Raw genomic sequence first — 26,589 nt, forward strand, 5'->3', positions numbered from 1 at the left:
AAACGTTATATTTAAAAAAAAATATTCGAAGACGTGAAAAACTACTTCAAATGTTTTGAATATTAAAAATATTTTGTATTTTGTAATATTTCTTATTTGACCTTTTTTCTACAGCTAGAAATGCTTACGGCATAATTTTATACTATTGTTTGTGATTGTGTGTAACAGAGAGCGTACAGAAGCAGGTAATGTTAGTTAAAATCCCATAAAATCCTGCAAACGTCATAAAATGCTGGACCCGCTTCCTGTCACGTGCCCTGCTGCGGCCTGATCATGTGACTCCAGTTGCTAAAAATGAAAGCTTTATGTAGCTGTATGAGATTTGTGGCGCTTGTTTTGATCCTTAATTTATTTTTCCAAGCAAGTTATCAGCTGACCGAGCTGCAGGTAAGGCTGGGCTTTCTAAATGCAATAACTGTAGTCTTTACTTCAACAACTCTGTGGCGCATATATATTACTAATAATACAACAGGTTCTGGTGTAGCTGTATGTGCCAGAAAGGAAATGGCCAGCAAGATTGTTGTTTACAGGTGTCCCCCCCCCCCCCCCCTCTCTTTGTTATGACGTGTAACCACAGGTATGTAACCTGTGTGGCGGGACCATCCTAAACAGCTCCGAGGTCGGTCACTTTTGCTTCTTATCCGCTGGACGGATAGACGGGCGTTGCTGTTTGAGAAATGACACCACAAACGACCCTGAACACATCATCGGGTAGGATTTGCTGCTTTCAGGGTCCGTCGGAAACAGAATTTACACCCAAGCTAAGATTTGTTAAGCTATTTTGTGAATAACTGTTAAAAAAAAAAGAAAATGTAAATGTCTTTTTCCTTCTAGTGACTTCCAATGCTGACTGTGTATTAACTTGTGGGAAAGGTTTCGTCTTCATAATCTCACTAACAGACAGGAGGCTGAGCTGGAGGTGGCAGAATTGGCAGTGCTAGCATTTTCATTAGGAAGTACAGCTCAATTTGGGTTTTTTGGAGACACAGTTAGAGAGGCAAAGCTGAGATGGTTTGGATAGTGGGATATATTGGACAAAGGGTGTTGAATGTGGATCTGGCAGGCAGAATAAAAAGAGGAAGACCACAGAAATGATTCATGGATATAATGAAGAAGCACATGCACAGTTGGTAGAGAAGGATGCTAGGGATAGGGTGAGATGGAGGCAGATGATCAAATTTGGTAGTGACCCCTAAAGAGTGCAGCTGAAAGAGGAAGTTCTTCATTATCTGAACTTTATTTGTGTTTTTTGTTTGTCAGGTTGGATCTGTCCAACTGTTCACTAACTTGTGTGCAGGATCTTCAGGGAGCATCAACAGCTTTCATGATGTAAGAACAGTAAATACAGTTTCACATCTTTTTTTGCACAAATAATCCTCTCGTCTGCACGCAAAACAACAGAAGCTCCTGCTTACACATGCTTTTTCTTTGATTGTAAGGTTATTTTTAATTCAAAAGGAAATAACTGCTCTTATCGCTACTCCACAGTTTACATTTCATATGAAAAATTGTAGTAAAAGCCTGTATTGGTGTACCGAGAAAGACAAATGACACATGTGCAGGCGATTCCTCAGAATGATCTTCATGTTCATAAAAGCATTCTTGAGCAGCAGGAGTTTAGGAAAGTTTCTTTTTCTGGCCATGCATAACAACTTTTATCTCCCCTTCTGGCAAGCACTAAAATGATTTAACTTCACAAAAAATAAATATAGCTGAAGCAAATAAGGAAGACACAGGGCGGCTGTGGTTGAGCAGTTTCTCTACCAAATGGTTCACATATTGAAGTATCCTTGGGCAAGATGTATCAAAGTTAAACAAAGTGTTTTAGGCATAGATACAAGTGCAGTGTGACTGGATGACTGATAGTTGTACTAGAAAGTGCTAGTGTTTTTATCTATGTGGTCGCTCTTTTAAATGCATCCTATAAATGTTTATATTACAGAGACCTCTCGTTCAATCCCCTTGTCAACATCAGTGATACAGCTTTTCAAGGATTTAATAAGTTAAACTACATGTAAGTATTTTACCCAAATTATGACAGATTCTCCTCAGTGTTAGATTGAGGTTATTTTTTTCTAACTTAATTTCTCTTTAGGATTTTACCACAAAATATAGATTGTCCGGGAAGCAACACATCTTGGGAAAAGGTTAAAATCAAAGAGGGAAATCGCCATTGTGAAGGCCAAAGGAATATATGCAACGAGACTGGACAACTGTGTAAGTTCCTAACTTTTGCTGTGACACATGCCATCTAAAACTACAGTTAAATATGTTACACGTGACATCTATTCATACTTGTTGGTAATCCACAGCAATGAACTGTCCAGAGAACTCCCTCTGTGCCCCCTTCGGCCCAGGCTTCTTTGAGTGCAGCTGCGCTGAAAACTTCCGTGGATACAAGTGTCTTCGAGAGGTTGGTTCTGCAAGCAGCTTTATGCACATCACCTTTTGATGCTAAGCTTTTCGATTATTTAAAGTTGTGCATTTGTTAAAACTGTCCATAGGGGGAGTTCCCAGCTCTGCAAGTCTTTGGGCCTCTTGCAGCTTCTACGGTTGTGATCTCGGTTCTTCTGTGGGCCACCCAGAGACGTAAAGCCAAATCACTCTAAAGCTGAACCTTAGTCAGCTGGTTTTAATCTCAAACTGACTGTTCTTAAAGGGAAGATACTGATAGGGGAAAATGCTGACAAAGTCTGAGGGGACTTTTACAGGGCTTCTTTTAAATGTGTTTTTATTCATTTTACACCTTTTTGAGGTCTGTTGTATTTTTTGTTTCAAGGAAATTTACACGTTTGACCTCAAAGATGTTTCAGTGCAATTTTAAAGAAAAGATTTGCTCCGCATTTCAAATATTTTTGTCAAAAATGACCACTATTAGCACATCAATTATATTTGTAAATGTATTTGACTGACACCATGTGATAGAAGGGAAAACACTGTGTTTTACCAAATCCTTCAGAAACTATGTGCACTTACACAAATACTGTCTTCAGTCCTAAAACCTGTCTGGGCAGACGTGCTGAATTTCCACTTTACTGACAGCAAAGACTAAGTTTGTTTTAAGGGTGCAAGCTTATTTGACATCTTTAAAAATTATTTTAATAGTCCAATAGGTTAAATTCCTTTTTTTTTTTTCTATGTAGTTGAGCGACACAAAATCCTTTCTTTTGCAACAAACCTCTTTTTGAAGTGTGATGTTTTTATTTACATCTTTAATTTCAATTTCAGACAAAACACAAAATGTGGAAGATACTTGTCTGTTACAGCCACATTTTGTTTATAGGCCACATGTGCTAAATGTCTTGAGATTCAAGGGTAACCTCCTTTGATACTCTTCTCCAGTGAGATTCAGGGTTCTACTGAAGATTTTAAAACAGGATATCTGTTTCTATGCTTCGAGTATCATGTTTACATTATGCATATACAGGATTTAATTGTACATTAACTGATTTTCTAGCTGTTAAAATGTTGTGTTCTCCCATTGGGAAAATTCAGTGTTGAAGGGCAGCTCTAGTTGCTCTATGTTCAATACATTGCTTCTGGCTAAATAAGTTGTCTGAATGTTAATGCACTGACTAAATATTGCAACTAATAAATAATTCTTGTAAGGAGAGAGTGCATCTACAGCATGCAGAATATTTCTCCTGGTTTTAACTGAACTTGGTGACGATATATGAGCAGTGAGAACATAAACTCCTAGCTGCTTTACCAAAAACTGTAGTACCTGGTTAATGTCTTACTTTTCTTTTGTCATTAAACCTAACTTTATGGGAGCCATAACATTTATCTGATGCTTCAACTCCAACTCCAACTGTAATTAGGAAAAATTTCTGTCTTGTTTCAAATTGCATGCCATGGTTAATAACTAGTGTTGTGACGCTCAGTGGGATTGTATTGACAATTAATTGTTCTGTTTCTAATAAACAGTGGGTCTTATAACATCTAGCACTACTTTTTTTTTTTAATAAACAGAACAGCCTTGTCACATTAGGCCAGGAAATATATTTCCATTCATCCAATACTACCATAAAAACACACATGGACTCAATTTAAAAAGCATATGTCACTTCAGATATATATTTATTGCATGCTAAAAGCACAATTTGTTGTGTGTGTACAAGCTCTGGTGCACACAAACTGAGTTGTTCACTGGTCCACGTTTTTGACTCGCAGCACCACGGGGACAGAGGTACACGGGATCATCCCGAGCTCTGTGATGACTAGATCTACGAAATCAGGCGGCGTCACGTCGTAGACCAGGTTAAGAAGGCCGAGAGAGGACTCGTTCTCCCATCCCTCCAGCGGAGTCGTTCCTTTACGGGTTACAATGAGGTCGTCGGGGTCATCTGGAAAGCAAAGATGAGGATAAACTGGTGTATGGAAATAAAGTTGAGCAAAAGGACAAATTGAGCTGAAAGGCTCGCAGACATTTATGTAGCAACTGAACACTTTCCATACCGAGTTCATTAGATACAAAGGAGTCTGTCTGCACCCTGTCGCAGAACTTGTAGGTCTCACAACACACCAGCACAGGCACATTAAAAGCTTTGGCCACCAGAGCTATCTGTGATGTCCCCACTCGAGACATGACGTAACCATTAGCCAGCAGAGCATGAGCACCAAGGAAAACCTTTGACACCTAGAAGAGAATAAAGAAACTCATTGTGCTTAGAACCAAATATTTTGGGGTTTACTCTAGTGTAGCTCCATGATTACCTCTGGAAGGATGTAAGAGACAGCAGAGATAAGAACATAGGTGCAGCTGATGCCTTTCTGAACCAGGCGCCTCAGGGCCTCCTTGCCCTCTAGCCGAGGCCTGCTGTCCACAACAATAACACGGAATTTTCTGTTCTTCTCAAAGGCCTTGCAAAGGATGTGGTTGACCAGTGACGAGCTGTCAGGGAGGAGAGAGGAACATTTAATGTCAGGACAAAAATGCGGAAGGAAGGTTGCATCTAACCAAAACAGGGAAGAGAAAGTGTTAAGAATAAACAATTAAGCAATGCTCGCTAATAAAGAACAGATTTAACAGCTGAAACCAAGTACATGCACGCAGCTTTTAGAGACTTACCATCCATAAACTAGGATCACATCTCCATCACTGATCTTTTGTTTTTCTATGGCGCACTTGGCAATAGCTACACCAGCGAGAATAATCTTCTCATTAATGTAGGACTCGATACAGTTGAGCAGTTTGTTCTTTGCCTAAAAACAAAAGGAAGTGCATGAGTTCTCAAGTATTGGAAACTTAAAATGAACCACACAGTGTGATAAAAGTCTCACTACTTAAACAGATTATGTGATTGCAAATACACGAGTGTCACTAACCTCGTCTTCTTTACAGTTACTAGGAATATTAGAGATCTCCTTCTTGATGTATTTGATTGCATTACCCATGCTGGCTGACAGAGGGCGACACTGATTCAGAAAACTGAAATAAAAACAAAGCAAAAGGAATGATTTCATGTGTTAAACCAAAAACGTGTCAGTAGTGTAGGAAATAATGATGAATGACTAAAATCAGTATTTTTCTTCCTTTACCTGATATAAGGTTTTAGCTTGTTGACCAAGTCTCTTGATAGCTCTTCATTTTGAGGTGTAGTGTAATCCCTTATTACCTGAAGGGAAAAATGAAACACTGGACTTTGACTGGGCCATTACAACATTCTTTTCTTTTCCAGTCATTCTGTTGTAGATTTGCTGCTGTGCTTGCGATCGTTGTCCTGTTGCATGACCCAATTAAGGCCAGACTTTTAGGTGTCAGACAGATGGCCTCACATTGACTTTACAATACTTTTATATACATAGGAGCTCGTAGTAAACTCAGTGACTACAAAGTGCCCAGGTCCTGTGGCTGTAAAACAAGCCCAGATGCAACTTTGAAAAGCTAAGCTATACCACCATATTCTTTTTAGAAAGAATAAGCTTTCCCTATGACAACACTTCCAAACAAACCATACTTGTTCAGTGTTTTTCTAACTGTACTGTCATGAACTCACTGAGGCGTGTAGAGTCTGAGATCTAGTCCTTGAATTTTTTTTTTTTTGCAGCTTCTCTGAGCATTACACGCTCTCAACTTGGTGTGAATTTGAGATTGTATCTACCTGATTTTAATGACCAGATTCACTTTTACAATGTCTCCTGATAAGTAAAAACATGGACCCTCTCCAATACTGGCCGACTTCTTTGTAACTGACTGCAGTCAAACGGTCACTGTGTCAGCCTTAGCCTTGCCCATGAGAGAGGGAACAGTGGGGTTTGAAGAATGAATGGTCTATGTTGGGACTGTACCTGTTTGAAAGCATGCAGCAGGGCGACAGAGCGAGCATTGGATCCTGCAACAATGCCGTGTGAATACTGCAAACCCAGCCTGACAATAGCGGGATGAATCACTGTGGAAGGAATGCTGCAAACCACAAAAGAGATTTAAGGAAATCTTAAGAGGTTACATCTTATAACATGACATAAACAACACACTGTAACATACAATTTAAAGTCAGTTTACCTGAGTTGCTGTGTTAGAGGAGCTTTGCGACTGTACTGGTGGAGATGAGAAAACAGGCTGACTTTGTAGCCATAATCTGAGCGCAGCGGGATCTGAAATGCACAAAATGTACACCAGGTCAGAGATTACAGCTGAGTTAATGAGGTGAAAACAGGGAGTCTGTAGACTGTGCTCATTAAGAGTTACATTAAACTTTGAATTCTGTGTAGACCTAATAGAAAGAAAACTGACAAAATTAAAAATTACTGTTATAATAAATTATGACTAACAGAACAGCAGCAAGCAACGGACAGCCTGGTGTTTCGGTGACCACAGCAAACAACACACATACTGTAAAACCTACTTGCCAACTTAACAGCTGTCTACATGGAAGAGATGTTTTTACATCTCTACCATTAAGTTTGTAACAACCAACAATAATGGGTTAAACCGGATTAAGATAACAGGTTAGCAACTGAAACAGAACCAAAAAGGTTAAAGGCACACATTCTGTAAAGCCAGACGCCGATGGCTTATACCTTTTTAGCAGCATAGTGCTCTGGTGTCTGAAAGAAATGTTGGATACAGTCACATGCAATCACAACTGCTGGTTACTGGCTGCAATGACTCAACCAAATAAAGTTACTTTATTTTGGAGTTACTGTACAAATAACAGGAATTCTATTTATGTATACAACTGACTGACTTTTGTTTAATTAGAGAATGTCTCAGATTTAACTAGTAAAAGCTTAGATTTCCAAAAACGAACCATGCACCTGCAGGAAATGTCACACTTCTGTCCAATATAACATGTTGTAAACATGCCAGCAGTGTTTTTTTTTTCCATCAACTGAATTTGTTTACAATACAGTATGTTAGATTCAAACAAAAAGAGTTACTTGAAGCATCCAAGATCAAGCCATTTTCATAAAATAAGTCAAACATTTCCCGATGAATCTATCCATCCTTACAACAAATTAAAAGGTTACTTAGAATCACTATGTATCGTGTGTATTCAGTGTGTCTTGAATCATTTTTAAGGGTCTTCAGAAGTTCCTCACAGCAATACTGACCTGTTGCCTTTCCAACTTCTTGGCAAGTTTCTTTAAAACGTCTGGGTTGTCCACTTGAATGTGTTCAGGGAGCCTCTTCACCACTGAAAATGCAAAGAGTGTTAATATTCTCCAGTTTGCTGACGAGCCAAAAAATTCTGCTGGTCGTTTGGGAGATGCTAAATAGCTGTACTGCGAAGCAGGATTTTATGTTATCCAGGTATTTGCACTGTCAAATTTGAACAAAGACTAAGGCTACATTCACACGTACAAGGGTATTTTTGGAATCTGAGATTTTCCGTTTTTAAAAAAAATCCCGTCCACACGTGCAGTTTTAAAAAATATCTCCGTTCACATGTAAATAGGCTAAACTTTATCAAGTCTTGTCTAGCCTTACTGACCAAAGCACTTAAAGCTTACACTTTTGATATATTATTACGTTACAGTCATTTTCCCCTCTTACACACTCATATTGATGGTCTGTCTGCAGCAGCTGTATTGCTTTCAGTCTGTATTACATGTTTAATGTCTTCATATTTTCCCATATTTCTGTACAGGTTCACCTTCCAAAATCAGTCGCTCTACTGCTGATACACTTATTACCATTGCCACCGATATCACATGACCTTGACCTTTACATTTAACACTTCACTGGCACCAAAACCTTGTTGGTGAAGTTACCACCAGTCAGTCTTGTTTCAGCATATTTCCCTGCAGCCAATCATGAGGCCAACGTTTGACCCTACAACAATCACTGATCACTGTTAGTCTGTATTTATCACAGCCAGCTTCTGTTGGCAAAAACAGCTTCTCAAAGTTCTACAGGTAGCTGTCTGTTGTTCTGACTTGATTATTTTGAGTTAGATTATCCAAAAGATAAAACTGAACGCGCAAATGTTAGGTGCAACAGCAGTACCTGGCTGCAGATCACTGGGCGGAGCTTTTGGTTTGCTCGTGGCTGCCTGCTGTCCTGTCTCTCCCTTCTTGGTCTGTTTGCTGGCCCTCTCAGCCTCTTGCCGAGCTCTCCTCTCAGCTTTCAGCTCCGCTTTAGTCTTTGTTGGCTTGTCCGCCGGCACAGAAGCCTCCGAGGCAGGCACAGAAACAGGTGCAGTAGCAGGCACTGCTGAAGGAGCTGACAAAGACCATAACAGACACAGATGTTAGGATAAAGAATGAATCACACTGTGCACCCAGATACAACAACACTTGCTGCTGCCTAAATGGGAGGCACCTTTCTGCACTGTGGGTTGTGTCGGGGGCTGGGATGCTGGAGCTGCTGAAGTGACCGGCTTCTTCTCCTTCTCATTTTCCTGTGATGCCTTGTCATCTTTTTTCTCTTTGATTTTTTTCTGCTGTTTCTTCTCTTTCCTCAGCCGTTGCTTTTCCTCCTTGGTTAGGTCTTTGCCTTCACTCTGTCACGTGACAGGAAGAGGCGTCAAGAAAAACCTAACTATTAAGGAAAGCATTTATCCACACAAAAGGCTGTAATAAATTTCAAGAAAACACCTAGACTAACCTTTGCGCGTTCGATTTCATCTTTCCTCCCGGGTCCGTCTGTAAGACGAGCAACAGAGGATGATAATATTAGGTTATTTAGCATTATAACGTAGTTCTGTTACTTTTTCCACAAGAGGCGGTGATATTAAGGTCGAGTCTGTTAGCTGCTTTTAGTTTGCACCGTGTCAACGAAATCAGTAACAAAACAAGTGTAGTGCATCATCGTCACAGCACAGTGACAACTAGAAACATGAGTATTGTACATTTTAAAACTACTCGAAAAGATGATGCAATACATTCTCTGTCTACGGCATGAGTACCGTTTACATGCTCTCGACGCTAACGTTAGCAGGTCTAGCATCTGGGAAATTAACTTTGCTACCAGCTAATAACAAAGTCTACATAATAAGCGCTGTGAGTATGAGATACTTCTTCGTAACTCCTGCAACTAAAGAATAAGAACCAAAAGGAAAAACCAAATGAACTACAGCTATTTACACACTCTGAAACCCACCTATCACTCCACTGTCAGCCATGTTTACGATGCTGCTTCACCTCCTCTTCTGCTGTAGAAACTACTACCATAGAAACGTATATCGCCCCCTGGTGGATGACGTTGTATGTTGATGAGTGTGTGCACATTAATATTAAGCATATTGATTTGCTCTCCTGATATTTAGACTATAGTATTGATATTTTAATCTTTGCCTTATGCCCATTAAACATTAATACTATTTTCCAAATAGTATTAATGTTTAATGGGTGTTATTAAGGCTCACTCAGTGACATACTGTTATTTATTTTATGTTTAGATGTGATTCTAAAGGCCGAACTTGCTACATCAACAAAAATAAAATAAAATCTAAAACTATTAAACTTCCTACATCATTAAGTAGCCTACTGTGAAAAAGTCTTGAGCATTCCCTTATTTCTTTAAACAAAAAATCTTTTGAGTATTATACATATGAACATTACAAGGGGAAATAAATAAATAGTGTTATGTATATACAGTTTTGGTTACTGCACGTAGAATTAAGTACTGCACAGTGATTGCACAGTAGAGGGAATCACTGTGCAATACATAGAGGGAATATTGAATATTGAAGTGAATATTGGAATATTGATCTGGTCAGTTAAGTAGCAGAGGGGGTTGTTGATCAGTTTTATCTGTTTTGGTGTGAATAAATTCACAACAGGTGCACTAGAGAGAAAACAATGAGACACCCCCATAACACTAATTATTTTACAGATGGAGGCCACTAACCTTTTTTCCAATTCTGGCATTGAAATGTCACATTGCCAGAAGGCTTGATGTGTCTCCTTACACAGTCTCAACAGCAAGGAAGAGATTCCAAGAGACAGGCAGTCACTCTAGGAGAACTGGACGAGGTCGTGGAAGGTCCTTAACCCACCAACAGAACTGGTATATGCTCCTTTGTCTAACAAGGAACAGGGTGAAATGAACTACAAACTACAACCGGACTGATTAGGAATGTTATTTTGGTGACTTTGCTGTAATGATAAGGGCAAAGGGTCATAATGAAAATCCATCCATCCATCCATTGGGTAGGAGATATGTAAACCCTGGACAGATTGCCTGTCTATTCCTGATTAAAATGCTGACGTTAAATATCAGTTTACTGTCTATATTATGATCCAGTGAATTACAACTTCAGCATCCTGGCTTTTGGTCAGTGATTTCAATAACAGCAGCAGATTTAGCTGGTTTTGACAAAAGGTTTGAAGTGAAAAAGTTGGTAAGGGATGTGCAGCGCTGTTCTTTGTATGCTTATTTGCATCCCCATTACATCTGCATGCTTAGAGGAAGTTTATTTTCATGGAGACAGCTGGAGTGTCATTTTTGTGTGTATATTATCCTCCATCACAAAATAGACTGAAGACAGATTTTATTGTCCCACATTGTAGGAAATTTGGATCAGGTTTCCACCCAGGCTGTATTTATAAAAAATGTTTAAACACACATGAAATATGAGTGAAACAAGAACAAAAATACACAGACATAAGCATATGTGCTATTTATAGACCTATACAGTAGAGTGCAAAATAACTGTAAAATTCATGCAAACACTAAAAGTAAAAAGAGCTGTCATTTTTTATTGATACATCCCTACCTCATCATTTAAAACTGAGCTTGAAGTTGGGATAAAAGAGATTTATTCTAGCTCTAGTCAGGCAGCACAGTGATATTCTAAACCTCCGAGTGGTACTTGGTGTGTAGCTCATATAGCGCAGGGTTATTAGATTGTTGGCTTGCCTCTGCATAGCCTGTTTGTAAATAGTCTGCAGGCATGTGTACACTCCACACCCACACAGAAGGCAACCTAGCTAGAAACAGCATATTACTGTATATATACATCATGCGTGCTATCCATGGTACTGAATTCTCTGGCCCGGACTGTAATATTAGCTTTTCCCATCTATTCTACAGTGTCTATCCCTGCACTGCTACACCTGTGTTCTTTTTCTGTTTAAATAATTTACTAAGTTATACTTTGCTGCCATTTTAGGCCTCATATTTATATCATCTCATACTGGGTCAGAGTCTATTCTGCAGAATAAGGTGGACTCAACTGCTAGACTTAATGTATCGTTGTGTTTTTCCTCGAGTACACAATGGACTGAACGTGAATCAGAAGAACAGGAATTCAACACTGTACATCATCAGTGATCTTTTATTTGGTTTCTAGTCACATATTACCATGGACAATCAACATAGTGCTCCTAAAGAAGATTCACGTTGCATCTGTGCTGTAAAATCTATTCTATTCACCACCTCCAGATTAAGCAGCGCTACACCACAACGTCACTGCGTGTTTGACTCCCAGCCGGTGTGTGCTGACTGAATTCACGGCGCAGTAGCTGGTTGAAGGGGACCAAACCTCACAGAAACACCTGACTTGGTTCCGTTTGACCAGCCACAGCAAGGCGTGTTGCTTCAGCTGCGAGTGGCAGAGCAAGAGGCAGAGCAGGAGGGGAGGGGCAGTCAGGAGGAAAGGTTACAGGGGTAAAGGTCACGGAAAAAGAGGGACATGAGAAAGACGGTAGGAGATGGACATCATCTGCAGGCAGTAAGGGCTGCTGAATCCTCTTCAGTCTTACCTGATGGAACACACAGAGAGAGAAAAGGAGAAGTTACAGCACAGGAACAAGTGCCTCCGTGTTACCAAGCAAATAGTTCCTATTTAGAGGCTTGAGAACTCTGACAGCCGGTGACATCTCTCCGTTTCCTTCCAAATCCAGCCCACGGCAGTGAACTTTCACCCTCAGTGACAGCTCCTGCATCTCTGCCCTTCCCTCCCCTCTTCCCTTTTTGAGAGCTCTGCGGTTGCTATAATGGGTGACAGCTGTGCTCTGTCAATCCTCCTTGACTGTCAGCAGTTGGGGCAGGGCAGGAATTTTTCAAGAAGTCCCTGAGACCCGATCAGCGGCCCTGGGAGTAATGCTAACTGTACACGTGCCTGAGCTGAAGGAGAGGGAACAGGCCTTTCACCTGTTGTCCTGCCACACACACACACACACACACACACACACACACACACACACACACACACACACACACACACATGGTCATGAACTCTGACACCCCCCAAATGGTAAATGGCCTGTATTTGTATAGCTCTTTACACAACACACACACACACACACACACACACACACACACACACACACACACACACACACACACACACACACACACACACACACACATATAAAGTAGACAGACACCCTCACACAATTTTCTGAATGAAGACAAATGAAAGGACAATATGAGAAATGTCGACGTCGATGCTCAGGTCCCCTTGAAACCACACACTTCCTTACATTCCATAAGTGGCGTATTAATATGGGGATATAAGGAAGCATGTGCTCACAAGGGACAACAACTGGATTCGCTGCTCCTCGAGACACAAAGCACCCTTTCATAGCCACGCGTGAAGAGTAGCGGGAAGAACCGGCTTAACAGCGGTTAACTGTGACAGAGTGAGTGAGTGAATAAAGGAATAATGGAGCATGAGAGGCACAGAATGGTGGCTTCTATCATCTCCATGAAGCTAGAAGCAATTTGTATGGGTTAAACCTGACCATTGTTTTATTAGACAAATAAAAAGTGAATTTTCTGACACTGACAGATGACGGGACTGATCATACTGGCAGATACTTGATGGATAATGCCAGTGTGATGCTGCTGAAATGAGTTTAAATAACTCAGGCGGGTGAGGCAAATACCGGCTCCCATCAAACAAAGGTCATCGTCCTTTTTTTATTTCCCAAACATCGTGCCATGCCAAGTCAACGTGATGCCGACAGTTGTGTCAAGTGATCCTTAAAAGCGGAAAAAATTCAATTCATTTTAATTGCAACTCCTTATTAAAATAGCTTGAGCTGATTTTTAAAAAAAATGCGTTTTACTCACCTTCGTCTGGTCTCCTTGCGCCTCCTCTTGTGGTTTTCTCACGGTGAGTAAATGGGGTTAAGATGAAGGCCTCAGTCCACCTCTCCTTCACAAGTGGTGACTTCCTTGATAAATCTAAACACTTCTGAACCAAATGGCCACCAGAAAGTCTGTCTCGTCTACTGTAATTAGACTAGGACGACTCCTCTGAGAGGCACCAGATTTCCTGATTCTTTCCTGCATCACATCTCAGCTTCCCCTCACCTGACACAACTGGCTGCCATGTTGTGCTGTGTCTTCAGTAAAAGTGAGAGAAAGCTGGTTTGATACCAGATTTTTACTCATATTGTGCTGAAGTTAAGCTGAAACCACACAAGCACAGTAACCCGAAGATTCTGTTGCCTGACATATGACTTTGTCTCTTCCTGCGCTGTGAACTAAAGTTTTAGAAGGAGAAATCACAGGAGTGATTCAAAAACAGACAAAACTCAGACCAACCTTACTCCTCATCCCTGAAGTTGTCCTCTGCCTTTTATCCACCCTTTAAAGCCAAGCTCATGAAACTAACCCTCCGCTTTCTGAGAACCACTCCCCGGCTTCACCCTCAGCTCTCCTGTGATCACCCATCCTCCTCTGTATCTGGTCAGTGGATTGTGCCCACAGCAGGCCTTGCAGATCGGCCTTTTCTATGGCTCCAGGAGCGGCCCCCTCCAATGCGGCCTCCCACCTGTTGGTGTCCTTTAGAAGCCCGGGCCTCTCCTGCGCCTCCTGTCCGGCCCAATCAGCGCTTTGACAGAGGGGAGCCAGCCTGTGAAATCACACCTCTCAGCTGTTCACACTGGGCTCGAGACATCCTACACCCCTGCCGTTCCTCTGTTCAGGCCCCCCCCACCCCACCCTGCCTCTATTTTACACCGAATGTCAATGGCTCCTTTTTGGATAAAAAAAAAGAAAGGGAAAGAAAAAAGAAAAGAAAAGGGGATACAGGGAGAAACAAGGAAGCAACTGGGTCTGGGGGTACAGTCAGAGCAGCAGTTACGGCAGGCCGTGAGTCACAGCCGAAGCCAAGGTTGAGTTTCAGCCCTCTTTGGCTTCTTTGATTCACTTTAGCTTCATTGCATCGTTTACCGGGGAGGAAAAAGTGATGTATGTGCTTATCAAGTTCACAAAATAACATTTCAGGCCCCTTTATGCGGTGATTCGGGCAACTGAAACAGGTCCCTTTGGGAGACATCACATGATAAGAAGCCTGTATGCTTCACAGTGCACCAAATGTGGCAAATGCTTTGACAAACTGTAAAGTAAACCTCTGTCCACGAAGCATGGCCAGTAGGATATATAGGTGCTCCTGTGGCATCATAAAAAGAAAGCAATAAATTCTTCAGTGGCCACAAGATGACCATTCTGCCACCATGACTCTTAGAACGCAAGCACTCGATGTGAAATGAGCCACTTTAGGAGGCAAAAATCCAAAGCCTGGAAGAATATGTCTTTTCTCAGGATACGTGCTGCCGTATAGAATGACAGGTCTGAAGGTGTGACAGCGCTGAAGCATCTACACGCACTGATCACCAGCAGTGTAGAGGCAAACAGACCCAGGCTCAGGGGGTTCATTTTCCTCTGCAGCAAGCACAAGCTGCTCCACTAAGGTCAACACCTGTGTTCTAAAATCAGCGCCGGGGTTGGGTGTGATAGGAACCCGGGCCTCATTCACAGAAAGCTCAAGCTCAGAGAGAGGGGCTTATATTGAAACCTAACGCTCTCGCTATTTTCGAGGCACTTGCCGTCCACAAATAGCAACCTGGCTGCATCTTTGTGGCTCCCGTTTTTTTTTTTCACCCCACAGGATGTTGTCTAAATTCGACAGTTGTTCAATATTTCCCATGGCGCCGAGCCAGGGTGTATCACAAATGCAACATTTCCACTAATGCCAGCGATGTGCCACGGCCTTGCTTGTTACATCTGAGCGCTTGGAATATCAGATGACTTTTGTTGCTGAGTGAATTCTTGGTCGCTCGCACCGGACACGATGGTAAAGACACAAATCATAATCCTTGTGTTCCTCTTTTGCGGGAACAGCTGATCACTGTCACATACTGGCGCACAGGCCGGGGCTTTGCCAGCGAACGCTCTCATCTAATCATCTGTTTCTCCTTCATCATGTGTCATGCATCATTCAGAAGAGCTCACCTTACCCTCTGATTTTTTTTTCATCTGTCTACACCTTTTCTGTTTTTTGTTTTTTTTTATTTGACTTCCAGTCATCCAGTCTGGTGATTCTTTATACTTCCAGAACTCACTGTAAACATGGACACTGGATGACAGGATTTTGACTTGCTCACCAATTTTGAGATCAATTAAATCAACATGGGGGAAAGTCAGTGAAGGGGCTTAAGTGCCCAAGCTGCATGTTATCTTCAAATTGGGCTAGGGAGGTTATTTTTAACTACTGTTCACATACCGGGGCCCCCGTTTGCTAATCACTTTGTTCCCCTCTGTCATACCCATCTGCCCTGCTGCCAATGTCCCACTGCTTCTGGGGAGGTCACAACACACTTCACTTGGCAGGAGGAAATAATTTCCCTCAGGACAGCAGACAGGAGCTTTGAATGATGAACTCCAGAGCAGTTTCTTCAACAGCGGATAATATGGAATTCTATTGGTATAAATAAAGTGGCAGCTGACACCAGACCAGATCTTGCGCATGCACACACACACGGAGTGACCCCCACCTCTTTTAGCAGGAAAGCTCCTGTAGGAGGTAGTGGTGGTGGTGGAAGGTGGGGATGGGGGGTTAATAAATAACTTAATAACTTAACAACAAATAACTTAGAAGTAAGACTAAAACTGGGATTTGAGATTGTAAAATTGGCATCATGGCAACAGATAATAGCTTAAAGTGTCTAAAAAATTCACACACATTTTTTAATGTATTCTAAAGGCACACTAAAAAGATTAGGAGCTGGCCTAGTTGAAAAAGCAATAGTGAGCTGCTTAATCCTGACAATGGTAAGACGGTACTGTGCTGCTGACTCATTACGTGGTCTGATATTAATGGCGCTCTCTGTCCTTCCCTGGGCACAGCAGTTGCCAGCATCGAGGTTGACACAGCTGCCAAAGGAAGCCCGGTCCGTGTGGCAAAGCAATGGAGCAGAAAGGTCAAAGGTCAGCAGCATTTATGCTGAAAGAGAGAACAGGTGATGGAGAGGTGAAGGAAACTCGCCCACATGATTCAAGGAGAGGACAGAAGGATTTAAACGGATGCTCTGAGGATGTGAGATTTAGGAGTGAGGAAATGCAGCAGTTGGTGACGTCAGCGTCTTTATTGTTTGGTGTTTGGTTAGAAAACAGCAAAGAGTTTTCATTTCATTTCACCAACACAGAGAAAAAAGCTTGTTATTAATGTGGCACCCTAAGTAATTCAATTCAAGTCAGTTTTATTTATATGGCACCAAATCACCACAACAGTTGCCTCGAGGTGCTTGGGACTAGGCTTCAGTCTGATACTGAAGCCATCCAAAGGTGCCAAAACAGGAAACACATCCCACACTTTTCTCACCAGCCCGACAGTTAGGACATGAAAGGGTTCTGGGTGTTACACTGGAGCCTGTGTCACCCTAGAAGGGCCTACTGCAGCAGTCAGAGGTGACACATGAGGTCTGATTTTGGACGATAGCAGGGGACAAATTAAGTACAATTTTATTAAACGATCATATTCACTGTGCTATTGTACCAAAGCATGGTAGGATGTTTTGTCAGCTCAATTACATAATGGCAATGACAGGCTGAAATGACTTCGCAGGCAAGCATATCTAACTGCTAATATTAAAAATCATAGCATCTATTAGTATTAGAAATTACTAAAATGACTTGTTGGAATGTTTCTGTAATGGTTAATCCACAAGTATGTGCCAGCTCTTTAATCAAATAATGTTTTGAGTGCTAAAATGTAACTATTGTTGTTATCCATGAATTTTCAAATTGACTATTTGACAAAATGTTTTTAGTTTTAGATTAAGATGCCAAATTATATTTATTTATTTTCATTTCTGAACAGAAAAAGCAGTTTTAGGGGTTTCTGAAAACCTGATTTCAGGTTTTAATCCTGCCTAATAAATAAAAATATGATTTTTTAAACAAGTTTTTGGTCTAATAAGTTTGTTAAACACTGTCTTTCAAATAATAACTGGATCACTTTGTGAATGTTTCTTGTCATAGAAACCAATACCTGAAGGCGATGTGACACCATACATCCTCCTGTGTATCGATATACAGTATGTGTGTATATAAATAGTAGTAAATCAGATGGAATTTTTACTAAATGCCTCACTGTAGAGGATAATAAAGGGTAATTATAAGGGAAGATATTAAACTGTTACTTGTTCAGGCTCATTATTTCCTCATAAAATTTCTTAAACTGAACCATTTAGTTTGGATAAGGTTTAACAACTATGTTGTGTATGTAATAAATATTTAGTTTATTTTAATATTTATTTAAAACAACATATGCATTATTGTTGATAAAACAACCAAGTCTTTCACAGAAACAGAAATCATCAAGTGCATGAAACCATTAAAAAAAGGGACTTGATATAAAAATGATACAGCCTAAAAATTAAAAGAATAACAGGATAGTAATTAAAACCAGCAAGAGGGCAGCAAAAATATAACACATTTAGTTTAAAACCAATAAAATAAGCATACATTCAATAAATCAATCAATAATTGACACTCGTTTTAAACAGTGTAACTACGTGAAGATGCTGTGCACATTTCCATCACAGTTGGTCATGACAAAAGCTCAGTTTTTTCTCACATTAAGCATTCCTTTTCCACGTGATACTTTGCGGTGGCTACTGGCAAAAGAATGAGCAGCCTATGGACACCCAAGCACCCGTGGGGGTCGTGAGTAAGTCAGTTGTCAGTTGACTCCCACCAAAAGGGAACGACAACTGCAGGAGAGCCAGAAGCAAGGGAAGGAAGAGAAGCAAGAGAAGCAACAGCAGCAGTGGCACGGAGATGAAACAGAGATGAGTTTTATGGTGGTCAAAGAGTGCAGGATCAGCTGAATCAGCCGACCAGCTGAGAACACTTGAAGTGAGAGTCAGCAGTGACCATTACGGCAAGGCTGGGATGGTCAATTTGGTAAAGTGAATCCGTTGGGCATCTTTCTTTGCCTTTAGACAATAATTCTGATGGCAAAAGAGCCAAATGGGACAGGCAAAAAAAAAAAGGAACGGGAAAAAAAAAAAGAGAGAGAGTCAGCAGTGAGCATCGATGATGTCTGTTCTGTCCAAGTGTTGCGCTCTACCATCTGAAAACTGCTTTTCAGGCAGTTTGGTGTACTTCTCAGTGACTGCTCCTCAATACATCATCTGCAGAGATGCTGAGCGGACACAGGCAGAATTGGAAGGAGCCCTTTGTGGAAAAAAAAAATCCTTTAACATTAACATTTAACAAGTTATTTCATATTAAGGCAATAACAATTTCAAGATTAAAACAAACACTATTTTTTAACACTTCTGAGCAGTTTAGGTATATAAATGGTCACAACAAATTATTTTTATCATTCCAAATTGCAATTATGATAGTGTGGCTTAAAAAGAAATACAAGAACGACTGATGTTTTAAAAAAAGTTTAACATTAAAAAACTATTTTTCCTGGAAAAGACGCTGGTGTTGTGTAAATTTAATGCTGCTTATATTACACGGATAGTATCAAACTCGCAGTATCTCCATAACCAGACAGTTCAGCCATATAAACTCATTTGGGGGATGTAAGGTCCTAAAAGTATTTCAGGTTATCCTGTTGACTGCTGGAACAAGATAATAAAATTCTTGCTGGTGTTAAATGTGCACTCATTAGTACAAGATCAAAGGGCGACTAGGGTACTTTTGCATGTAAAACTGAGCTACCTTTACATGTGTTACATGTATCTTCTTCCACTTATAATACTTGCTAATATGGTGCTGATTGCCAATGTGGTTATAAAATTTTGCTGATTAAAAATGTACAGGATATCTGTGTAAGCATGGCTGAACAGCCACATTTGATCCTGTCATGTTAATTTTTGATTTGATATCATGACGCCTTAGACCAGGGATGCCACACTCATTTTACATTGATGGTTACTTTGATATTAAGTGGGCCAGAGGAGTGAAACTGCACTTTCTGTCAGTGTAAAGACATTTAGCGACATATTTAATCCCAGATATATCTTGATATGAGATGAAGTGTAATTTCAACAGCACATCTCAGTCTCTATACATGATCAATTTTCTTGTAGCTCACTGCTCAGACTGTCCTATATTTATAAAACATTAAGTTTTTTGTTGATTGATGAAATTTCTATACTCCACAATGAAAAACATAAATCCGTCTGTCATTTTATTGTTTATCTTTTACATATCTACTTAAGTGTAGTATGAAAGCTTCCAGGGGAGAGCTTTATCAGCAGGAAAAGCTGTAAAACCTATTAAAATATAGTTAAAAGTACAAAAGTTATATTTTCCCAAGTCATCCAGTGGGCCCAACTGGAATCTTCGGTGAGCAGATTTTGATCCTCACACCTTATGTTTGACACCCTACCTTAGACAAAATCATAAGTGTAAAAAACACAAAATCACCTGTATTTTGTGTCACTCAGCAACAGTATTTCATTTGCAATTTATTTACAGCAAAGCAAGTGATCATAAAACAGCACAACACCCTCACACAACTTTCATATCCAAGTTTCTTTTCTCTCACGTCTTCCTGACGATTGAGTTGAATGCCTTTATTGTCAGTGGAGGATGTGTATGGATATGTGTGGGTTGTAAAGCCATACAAAATACAAAAACTACAGGTTACATAGAATTTAGGTCTTCAGTCTGTACTCTTAAAATATATCCAATTTAACTCTGCACCTCTTCTTATCCTCTTCAGCCCTCTCATGGGAGGTAACAGCTGTCCTGTCACCCCAAGTCACATGACATGGGCAGGTGGGAGAAACCTATGTGGGACATCTAACTACCCTCCTCCCCCCATTCTGTCTCTCTGAATGTCAGACACACACACACACACACACACACACACACACACACACACACACACACACACACACACACACACACACACAATCTCTACTCTTCAAGGGTGTGGCCATTTTGCATTGCTGGAATGTGCGCTGTGTTTGTAATTCATACTGTATGTCTGATCTGCCCCAGTGTTGAAATACCAGAGACAAAAATCTGTCTCGTTCCAGTCCCTGCTTGTAGCTGGTGTGCTGCTGAACTCGACGTCTCGGTTTTATGTTCAAACATTCTTGCTCACTTTGATGTGCAGGGAAATTTCTCTATATCGATCGTTTATATCACATACTTGGAACTGCTGGTCCTTTGCTTTACAAGACAACCCAGGTGCAATATTCATTTAGTGTATATGTACAAAGAATTTCCTTCCAATAATCTAGGAAACAAATTAAACATTAATAACGAGAAGGGCACACTCACTGGACACTTGATCTGGTATATTTTGCTAGTATTGGTTTGCACCCACTCCCCTACTCCTCACCTTCAGAACTGTCTAAATTTTCCAGGACACAGATTCAACAAAGTGCTGAAAACATTCCTCAAAAATTTGTGGTCCATATTGACATGACAGCATCAAACAGTTGCTCTAGATTTGTCTGCTCCACATCCATGATGCAAATCTCCAATTCTCCCACATCTTAGTGGATTGAGATCTGGTGACTGCGTCGTTTGAGTACAGTGAACTCACTGTTGAGATAATTTGATCTTTGTGACATGGAGTGTTATCTGTACATTAACAATACTCAGGCATGCTGTGACTTTTTTGCAATGCTTAGTTGGTACTAAAGTTTTCCAAGAAAATATCTCCCACATCATTATACTGTTTACACTGAACAGTTTATATAAAGAATTATGGATCCATGCTTTTGTGTAATTTACATCAAATTCTGACACTGCCTTCTGACCAGATGACATTTTTCCATTTTCCTAGCGTTCCAATACGGGAACAATAGGAAAGTATTTGTCTCATTCCACTGCCAAATGCAATAATAAGTGCAGTATTTATATATGGAATCTCAGTATGCCAGTACCTACGTGTAGTTACGTTCCTATTCTACATACACATTTTGTGGAAATCAAGAAAAATAATTCCAAAAAGCTTCTATTAGAACTAAAATTTATAAGACATGAAATCTATGTTTTTACTTCTTCTCGCGGGGGAACAAACTCTGCTGGCACTGTTTCTGGGGACCCTTTTTACGAACGGACAGACCAAACAACGACTCGTTCAGCTAATTTTCACATTTTTAGCATTGTTTTTGGTGTAATTGGACAAGCAAGGATGCAGACTATATTCACACGCTACAGTTGTAGATAACCGCTAACTCCACAAAAATTACGCGTTTTTATTTAACAGTATGTCGGCGGCCGTTGCTCTGCTCCCCGTTACAAACTGATTGTTTTTTCTTTTTTGGACAGAAGTCACAACAGAGGTTAGTGTCAGTCACGAACTTAGCACTGATGGGTTGGAAACTGTCACGCAGAAAATCTTCGTATTTTTATTAACTTTATATGATTTATATTAATGGTAAATTAACGATAAAAAAAAATCGAAAAAGAAGTCGCATCTTCGTTGCTTGTGGTGTTTGTTTTGTATTAATTTAACTAAAAATGTAAGTACTTTTAGGCGAGTTGGATCTTATCATTGAGGGCGTATTTTCTGTTCAGTCTTTAGATAATGTTGCTGACAAGTGCTCGCCTGTCCAAAGTGCTGCAGCTCACCCTGGCGGTCATCAAACCAGATGCTGTGGCTCATCCTTTGATGCTAGAGGTAAGCTGCCCTGATGTTTAAGTTACAGAGTTTAAGACCTAAGATTACACAGTTGAAGTTGTAGTCTGAAAGCTACAGACTACCACAGATTCAACAAGGTGCTGCAAACATTCTTCTGAGATTTTGGTTGATATTGACATAATGGCATCACACAGTTGCTGCAGATTTGTTGGCTGTACATTCATGATGAGACTCTCTTGTTCCCACACATCCCAAAGGTTCTCTATTGGATTGAGCTCTGGTGACTGATCTGTGGAGGCCATTTGAGTGCCGTTATCTCATTGTCTATGTTCAAGAAACCAGTTTGAGATATTTTGAGCTTTCTGACAGTTGTAATACTCAGACAGGTTGTGGCATTTAAGTGTTGTTCAACTGGTACTAAAAGTGTTCCAAGAAAATCTCCATCATTACACAACCACCATCAGCCTAAACTATTTATACAAGGCAGGATGTATCCCTGCTTTAATGTTGTTTACACAAAATTCTGACTCTACCATCCAAATGTTACAGTAGAAATGGAGACTCATCAGAACCTGATAACATTTTCCACTCTTCTGTTGTCCAGTTAAGGTGAGCCTGTGTGAATTGTGGAGTCAGTTTCCTGTTCTGTGCTGACAGGACTGGCACCCAGTGTTTTCTTTTTGCTCATGTAGCCCATTTGCTTCAAGGTTCAACATGTTGAGAAATTCTCTTGTGCAGACCTTGGTTGTAATGGGCGATTGTTTGAGTCACCGTTGCCTTCCTATTAGCTCAAAGCAGTCTGGCCATCCTTCTCTGACCTCAGGCCCCAACAAGTAGATCATCGATTTCTGAAATACATCTATTCTGATGGTCTGTTTGAAGTTCAGCAGGTTGTTTTCATCATGCCTACATGTCTATTAACTTGCTGCCATGTGATTGGCTGATTTGATGAATGAGCAGTTGAACAGCTGTACCTAATAAAATGACCAGTGAATGTTATTTTAATTTTTCAAGATTTCAAACATTTGTTGCTCTTTCTCAGGGCGTAACAGTTTGCATGGTGTGATTTAAATACTGTGTTCCTTATTTGTTTAATCTATAAAGATTAGTTTTTGGAATTAATGAAGCATAAATGAACATATCTTTCCGTTTAATTGCTTTTTTTTTTAACCCACTGTCAAATAAAACAGCAATTAATTAATTGATGTTTTCTGTTCTGATATCAATTTTATCGAGTGGTAAAGAAGCATTTGCTCACCTCACAGACCTGGACGCTTCAAAATCATAGCAGCTGTGTCTATCATAAAATATTCCATCAGTGATAGGTTTAATTTCACTTGTTAATGTGCATTACTTTATTGTCATCTCAAGTTAAAGCACAAGAGGATGACCTTTTGAAGCAGAGCTGTCAATTTTTAACTTTTTCTCTGCAAAAAAATCTACACACAGGAAAAAGCATCTAAAGTTGATCCAGTCATGTTTTGATGCAACTTGGAGGACAAACATCGTGATTTCTGTCTTTCAGGCTCTTCACCAGAGAATTCTAGACAACAACTTTGGGATTGTTAGATGCAAAGATCTGGTCTGGAGACGACAGGACTCTGAGAGGTTTTATGCTGAACATTCAGGTTTGGAAACAATTCATTTGTGTTTAAGCTTTACTTAAAAATACTGCTGTAGTATATGATGTACCCAAATAAATGAGTCAGCAGCCTATTTTAGCAGGGTGCACTGTATGTATGAGAGTTAAAAGAAATAAATGTCTTGTCAAATGAAGGATAGCTGATTTCTCCTTTTTGTTATTGAAGGTCTTTATTCTTTCTTTCTTTATTATTTCTGTTTTACAAATCTCAGGGAGATTCTTCTATCAAAGACTTGTTGAATTCATGTCAAGGTAAGCCTCCATGCTTATATCATGGACAGATTTCGTTGACTCCATGTGATTGAGTTACAATTTTATGTGTTTGGATGATTGTTGTTGGGTGTTGTATTTTAAATGGAATAATGGATGGAGAGCCATCAGCACCTCTGCTGATAGCACTCCAATTTCATGCTCAGTAAGGCACCAGTAAACGATTTTCCCAAAACAGGACAACAGGAGTTTCAGTTATTCGTGTTTAGAACACAATTCCCTGGTGCAGTAGCCTAAATATCGCTATGCAGACCACTCACAATAGGTCCTCCTGCTGCGAGCCTCCATTGGATTGTTAAAGGCGTTTGTAATTACTTTGTCTTTTTTTTTTGTCTGCTCACAGCAGTGAAGCAGTAGTTGCTACAGCAACCCTTCTCTGACTGCTGCTATTGATATCGCAAACATAGGAAGCATCTTCAAGTGTGTCAGCCAGTCAAGCTTGATGCCGCACCAGCTGGCATTGTTTAGCTAAAACGGATTTATTTATGGCTGAACTGTCTTCCCAGGAGGTCCTGGGGGTGAATAGATTAGATTTGTATGAAGAGTGTTTTTTTTTTTTTTTGGTATGTTATCTAGAAAACATCAGCAGTGTTCAAAGTCAGATTCATGACTGCTGTGGAAATTTGTCCTCAGTGGGCCAATGCGAGCGTACATTTTAGCCAGGGAGGATGCCATAAGCCACTGGAGAGAACTGATGGGGCCGACCAAAGTGTTCAGAGCCAGATTCAACTCGCCTGCTTCCATCAGGGGCCAGTTTGGACTCACAGACACAAGGAACACAACTCATGGCTCGGGTAAAAAAAGCTCCCAAGCTTCATAATGCTAAAAAAATGATAACAAAATGATATGCGTAATGTTAATAATCTATTATTGTGAATATATTATCTTAAACATATGCAAGAGGTAATAGTGGGGCGATCGTGGCTCAAAGAGTTGGTGGTTCGTCTTGTAACCGGAAGGTTGCCGGTTCGAGCCCCGGCTCGGACAGTCTCGGTCGTTGTGTCCTTGGGCAAGACACTTCACCTACCGCCTACTGGTGATGGCCAGAGGGGCAATGGCGCGATATGGCAGCCTCGCTTCTGTCAGTCTGCCCCAGGGCAGCTGTGGCTACAACTGTAGCTGCCTCCACCAGTGTGTGAATGTGAGAGTGAATGAATAGTGGAATTGTAAAGCGCTTTGAGGGCCCCAAAAAGCGCTATATAAATGCAATCCATTATTATTATAACTATATATAACTTTACACATGACTCAATTTCACATCTTTTAAAGCCCATCAGTTTCTATAATGGTGTTTGGTGTCATTGGGCAGAATAGGCATAGTCTGTGCAAAACCCTCCTCTTTTCTTTTTGTTTCACTAGAAAATTGGGAAATGGGTACAATGATTTATTGAAACGTGCAAACATGCATGAAAATAAAAGGCAAAAACAGCTTTCTGTAGTTTCAGGAATAGTTCTCCAGGCTTTTTGAAGGACATGAAAAAACAAACAAAACATTCTTCAGAAGATGGTCAGGTAGAAGGACTGGACTGAAAATGAGGGAACAGCAGAAATCATGGAGAGCGATTTCTATTATAAGATTTATTATAAGTCTGGCTTATTTGGGAAAAAACTATAAAGAATTGAAGGCTCAAGACTTTTGCACAGTATTGTACATTTATATTTTGAACATGTGACAAGTAGTATTGCTGCATGAAAATGTAAGAAATGTTTAAGATTTGCGTTTATTTTCATAGCAGATCTTGGAATCCATCTTAATATTTTATAGTAACGTGTCTTTCTGGTTGCACATAAATGACATTTTTAGACCAATTAAAAAGAAGCCTGTAATTACTATGCAAATTTTTGATTTTCCATTCTGTTATTGTTTTCTGTAGATTCTCTTGAGTCGGCTCAAAGAGAGATTACTTTCTTCTTCCCAGACTTCTGTGCAGATGAGTGGATGAAAAAGGAGGAGCCATTGTTTAGATCAGGGCAGATCCGTTATGACCATCAAAACCAGATTCACACACTTTCATTGTCAAGCTGACACCAGATCAGCTCAACGCTGTCAACATCATCAGTATAAAGACTATTACTGTTGATCTATTGCTCACATATATACAGAGGTACCTCAGCTGAAGGCCACATGATTACCTGATTGTCTTTGAGCATGCCAAATGAGTTCATTTTAAAAGGACAGTACATTTCGGTGTGTAATTTATTATCATTAGAAAACACAAATAACGACAGAATTTTAAAAAGTAACCTCGATATCTTACAAAACATGATGCTGTTCGTGAGCGCTTTTTCTATTTTATTATCACAAACCTCCGTCCAGGCTTCACTGTAAATAGTGCAATCGTCACAGTCAGTTTCCTGAGCCTTTTGCTTTGTAGGACAGCAGCGACTACAAATGGTGCATCAATGCCAAGTAACAAAACTATGAAA

At 40.2% G+C, this 26,589-nt stretch overlaps 3 protein-coding genes across 4 annotated transcripts; 2 read left to right on the forward strand and 1 right to left on the reverse strand.

Annotated features, from left to right (window-relative positions):
- The first annotated feature begins 294 nt into the window (after positions 1-294).
- Positions 295-3,923, forward strand: atraid (all-trans retinoic acid-induced differentiation factor). Its single transcript, XM_085372634.1, has 7 exons — positions 295-387; positions 578-711; positions 1,261-1,329; positions 1,943-2,014; positions 2,096-2,217; positions 2,313-2,413; positions 2,505-3,923. The coding sequence occupies exons 1-7, from the start codon at positions 295-297 to the stop codon at positions 2,607-2,609; spliced, it is 696 nt and encodes a 231-aa protein (XP_085228760.1). The 3' UTR covers positions 2,610-3,923.
- A 145-nt stretch (positions 3,924-4,068) lies between these two features.
- Positions 4,069-9,593, reverse strand: eif2b4 (eukaryotic translation initiation factor 2B, subunit 4 delta). 2 transcript variants are annotated; one of them, XM_085372615.1, is made up of 14 exons: positions 9,548-9,593; positions 9,053-9,090; positions 8,768-8,948; positions 8,453-8,668; positions 7,558-7,640; positions 7,024-7,050; positions 6,506-6,597; positions 6,292-6,406; positions 5,542-5,618; positions 5,329-5,431; positions 5,072-5,205; positions 4,717-4,894; positions 4,459-4,639; positions 4,069-4,346 (listed from the first exon to the last, which is right to left on the reverse strand). In XM_085372615.1, exons 1-14 carry the CDS (start codon positions 9,567-9,569, stop codon positions 4,147-4,149), a joined length of 1,647 nt encoding a protein of 548 aa, XP_085228741.1. In that variant the 5' UTR covers positions 9,570-9,593; the 3' UTR covers positions 4,069-4,146. The 2 variants fall into 2 exon arrangements, with proteins under 2 accessions (XP_085228741.1, XP_085228742.1); XM_085372616.1 differs by lacking the exon at positions 7,024-7,050.
- Positions 9,594-21,916: 12,323 nt separating this feature from the next.
- Positions 21,917-26,278, forward strand: nme6 (NME/NM23 nucleoside diphosphate kinase 6). Its single transcript, XM_085373123.1, has 6 exons — positions 21,917-21,951; positions 22,187-22,289; positions 23,776-23,878; positions 24,105-24,144; positions 24,796-24,956; positions 26,037-26,278. Exons 2-6 carry the CDS (start codon positions 22,197-22,199, stop codon positions 26,186-26,188), a joined length of 549 nt encoding a protein of 182 aa, XP_085229249.1. The 5' UTR covers positions 21,917-21,951; positions 22,187-22,196; the 3' UTR covers positions 26,189-26,278.
- The last annotated feature ends 311 nt before the right edge of the window (positions 26,279-26,589 follow it).

The sequence above is a fragment of the Diplotaxodon limnothrissa genome, linkage group LG15, assembly GCF_057381915.1.
Source record: "Diplotaxodon limnothrissa isolate DT_005_m linkage group LG15, D_limnothrissa_male_GT1.1, whole genome shotgun sequence".
Taxonomy (NCBI): Eukaryota; Metazoa; Chordata; class Actinopteri; order Cichliformes; family Cichlidae; genus Diplotaxodon; species Diplotaxodon limnothrissa.

Excerpts from the sequence above, each read along its gene's own strand:
- atraid (XM_085372634.1), top strand. The coding sequence starts at position 295 with ATGAAAGCTTTATGTAGCTGTATGAGATTTGTGGCGCTTGTTTTGATC. Across the intron at positions 388-577 it reads ATCAGCTGACCGAGCTGCAG|GTATGTAACCTGTGTGGCGG; the intron begins GTAAGGCTGGGC and ends GTGTAACCACAG. Across the intron at positions 2,015-2,095 it reads TTTAATAAGTTAAACTACAT|GATTTTACCACAAAATATAG; the intron begins GTAAGTATTTTA and ends ATTTCTCTTTAG.
- eif2b4 (XM_085372615.1), bottom strand. The coding sequence starts at position 9,569 with ATGGCTGACAGTGGAGTGATAG. Across the intron at positions 9,091-9,547 it reads GGCTGACAGTGGAGTGATAG|ACGGACCCGGGAGGAAAGAT; the intron begins GTGGGTTTCAGA and ends CTCGTCTTACAG. Across the intron at positions 7,641-8,452 it reads GCCCAGTGATCTGCAGCCAG|TGGTGAAGAGGCTCCCTGAA; the intron begins GTACTGCTGTTG and ends TTGCATTTTCAG.
- nme6 (XM_085373123.1), top strand. The coding sequence starts at position 22,197 with ATGTTGCTGACAAGTGCTCGCCTGTCCAAAGTGCTGCAGCTCACCCTG. Across the intron at positions 23,879-24,104 it reads GTTTTATGCTGAACATTCAG|GGAGATTCTTCTATCAAAGA; the intron begins GTTTGGAAACAA and ends TACAAATCTCAG. Across the intron at positions 24,957-26,036 it reads GAACACAACTCATGGCTCGG|ATTCTCTTGAGTCGGCTCAA; the intron begins GTAAAAAAAGCT and ends TGTTTTCTGTAG.